Source organism: Camelina sativa, chromosome 14 (assembly GCF_000633955.1).
Source record: "Camelina sativa cultivar DH55 chromosome 14, Cs, whole genome shotgun sequence".
NCBI lineage: Eukaryota > Viridiplantae > Streptophyta > Magnoliopsida > Brassicales > Brassicaceae > Camelina > Camelina sativa.
Genome location: NC_025698.1, coordinates 12,750,002 through 12,750,744, shown reverse-complemented (window position 1 = coordinate 12,750,744; position 743 = coordinate 12,750,002). Strand labels below are relative to the sequence as shown.

Below are 743 nucleotides of genomic sequence, written 5' to 3'. Positions count from 1 at the left end.
AATAAATTGTAACTAAAGATTTGTTCTCTCCATTTCTGGATCCGTTTGAAGCTGCTCTATCACCCGCCAAAAGAGTATCTCTTTGACTCTCAACTACCAAACGACAATAGTCTCTGACAGCCACGAGTTTCTTCGTACTCATTTATTTTATTTAAAGCTAATAACGTTCTCCGTCTATCCACAGCCACACACAAAACACACACTTTATCCCAATTCAGGGAAGAAGAAGAAAAAAAACTCATCTCTTTTGTCTGGTTTCATCAATTCGAAGCAAAAAAATCGATACTTTAACAAGAAATAGTGTATACCATGCTTCTCGGAGGCACAATCTCCACTCCTCCAGCTTCTCTCCGGTTAAAGTCCACCTTAAACCCACAAAACGCAGTGACACAGTCATCACAAGCAGCGTTTCCAGCTGCAATGCAACGAAAGCCACCAAGCTACTCAATCAGCGACGAAGATCTCAAATCAAGAGGCTTTCTCCTCCGTCGTACCCCGGAAGGACTAAACCTAGATCAGCTGAATTCAGTCTTTGTAGCCGTAGGTTTCCCACGACGGGACACGGCAAAGATCGAGGTGGCGCTGGAGCACACAGACGCGTTACTATGGGTGGAATACGAGAAAACTCGGCGGCCTGTGGCGTTTGCGAGAGCGACGGGTGACGGAGTATTCAATGCGATCATATGGGATGTGGTGGTTGATCCTTCGTTTCAAAGCTGTGGACTTGGGAAGGCGGTGATGGA

At 45.8% G+C, this 743-nt stretch overlaps 1 protein-coding gene and 1 long non-coding RNA gene across 6 annotated transcripts in view; one reads left to right on the top strand and one right to left on the bottom strand.

Moving 5' to 3' along the window:
• LOC109128766 overlaps positions 1–397 on the bottom strand; it is a 5,060-nt gene extending 4,663 nt beyond the window's left edge. For 4 of the 5 annotated variants that reach the window (XR_002035076.1, XR_002035079.1, XR_002035080.1 and 1 more), the window contains exon 1: positions 309–393. This is a non-coding gene — a long non-coding RNA (uncharacterized LOC109128766). Of the gene's footprint in view, positions 1–308 lie in introns of all 5 variants that reach the window. The other variant, XR_002035078.1, reaches the window with a different exon arrangement.
• LOC104741234 (uncharacterized N-acetyltransferase ycf52-like) overlaps positions 19–743 on the top strand; it is a 2,218-nt gene continuing 1,493 nt past the window's right edge. Inside the window, exon 1 of the mRNA XM_010462032.1 lies at positions 19–732. Within this exon, the coding sequence (XP_010460334.1) occupies positions 310–732 (423 nt within the window). The 5' untranslated portion in view covers positions 19–309. The remainder of the gene's footprint in view (positions 733–743) is intronic.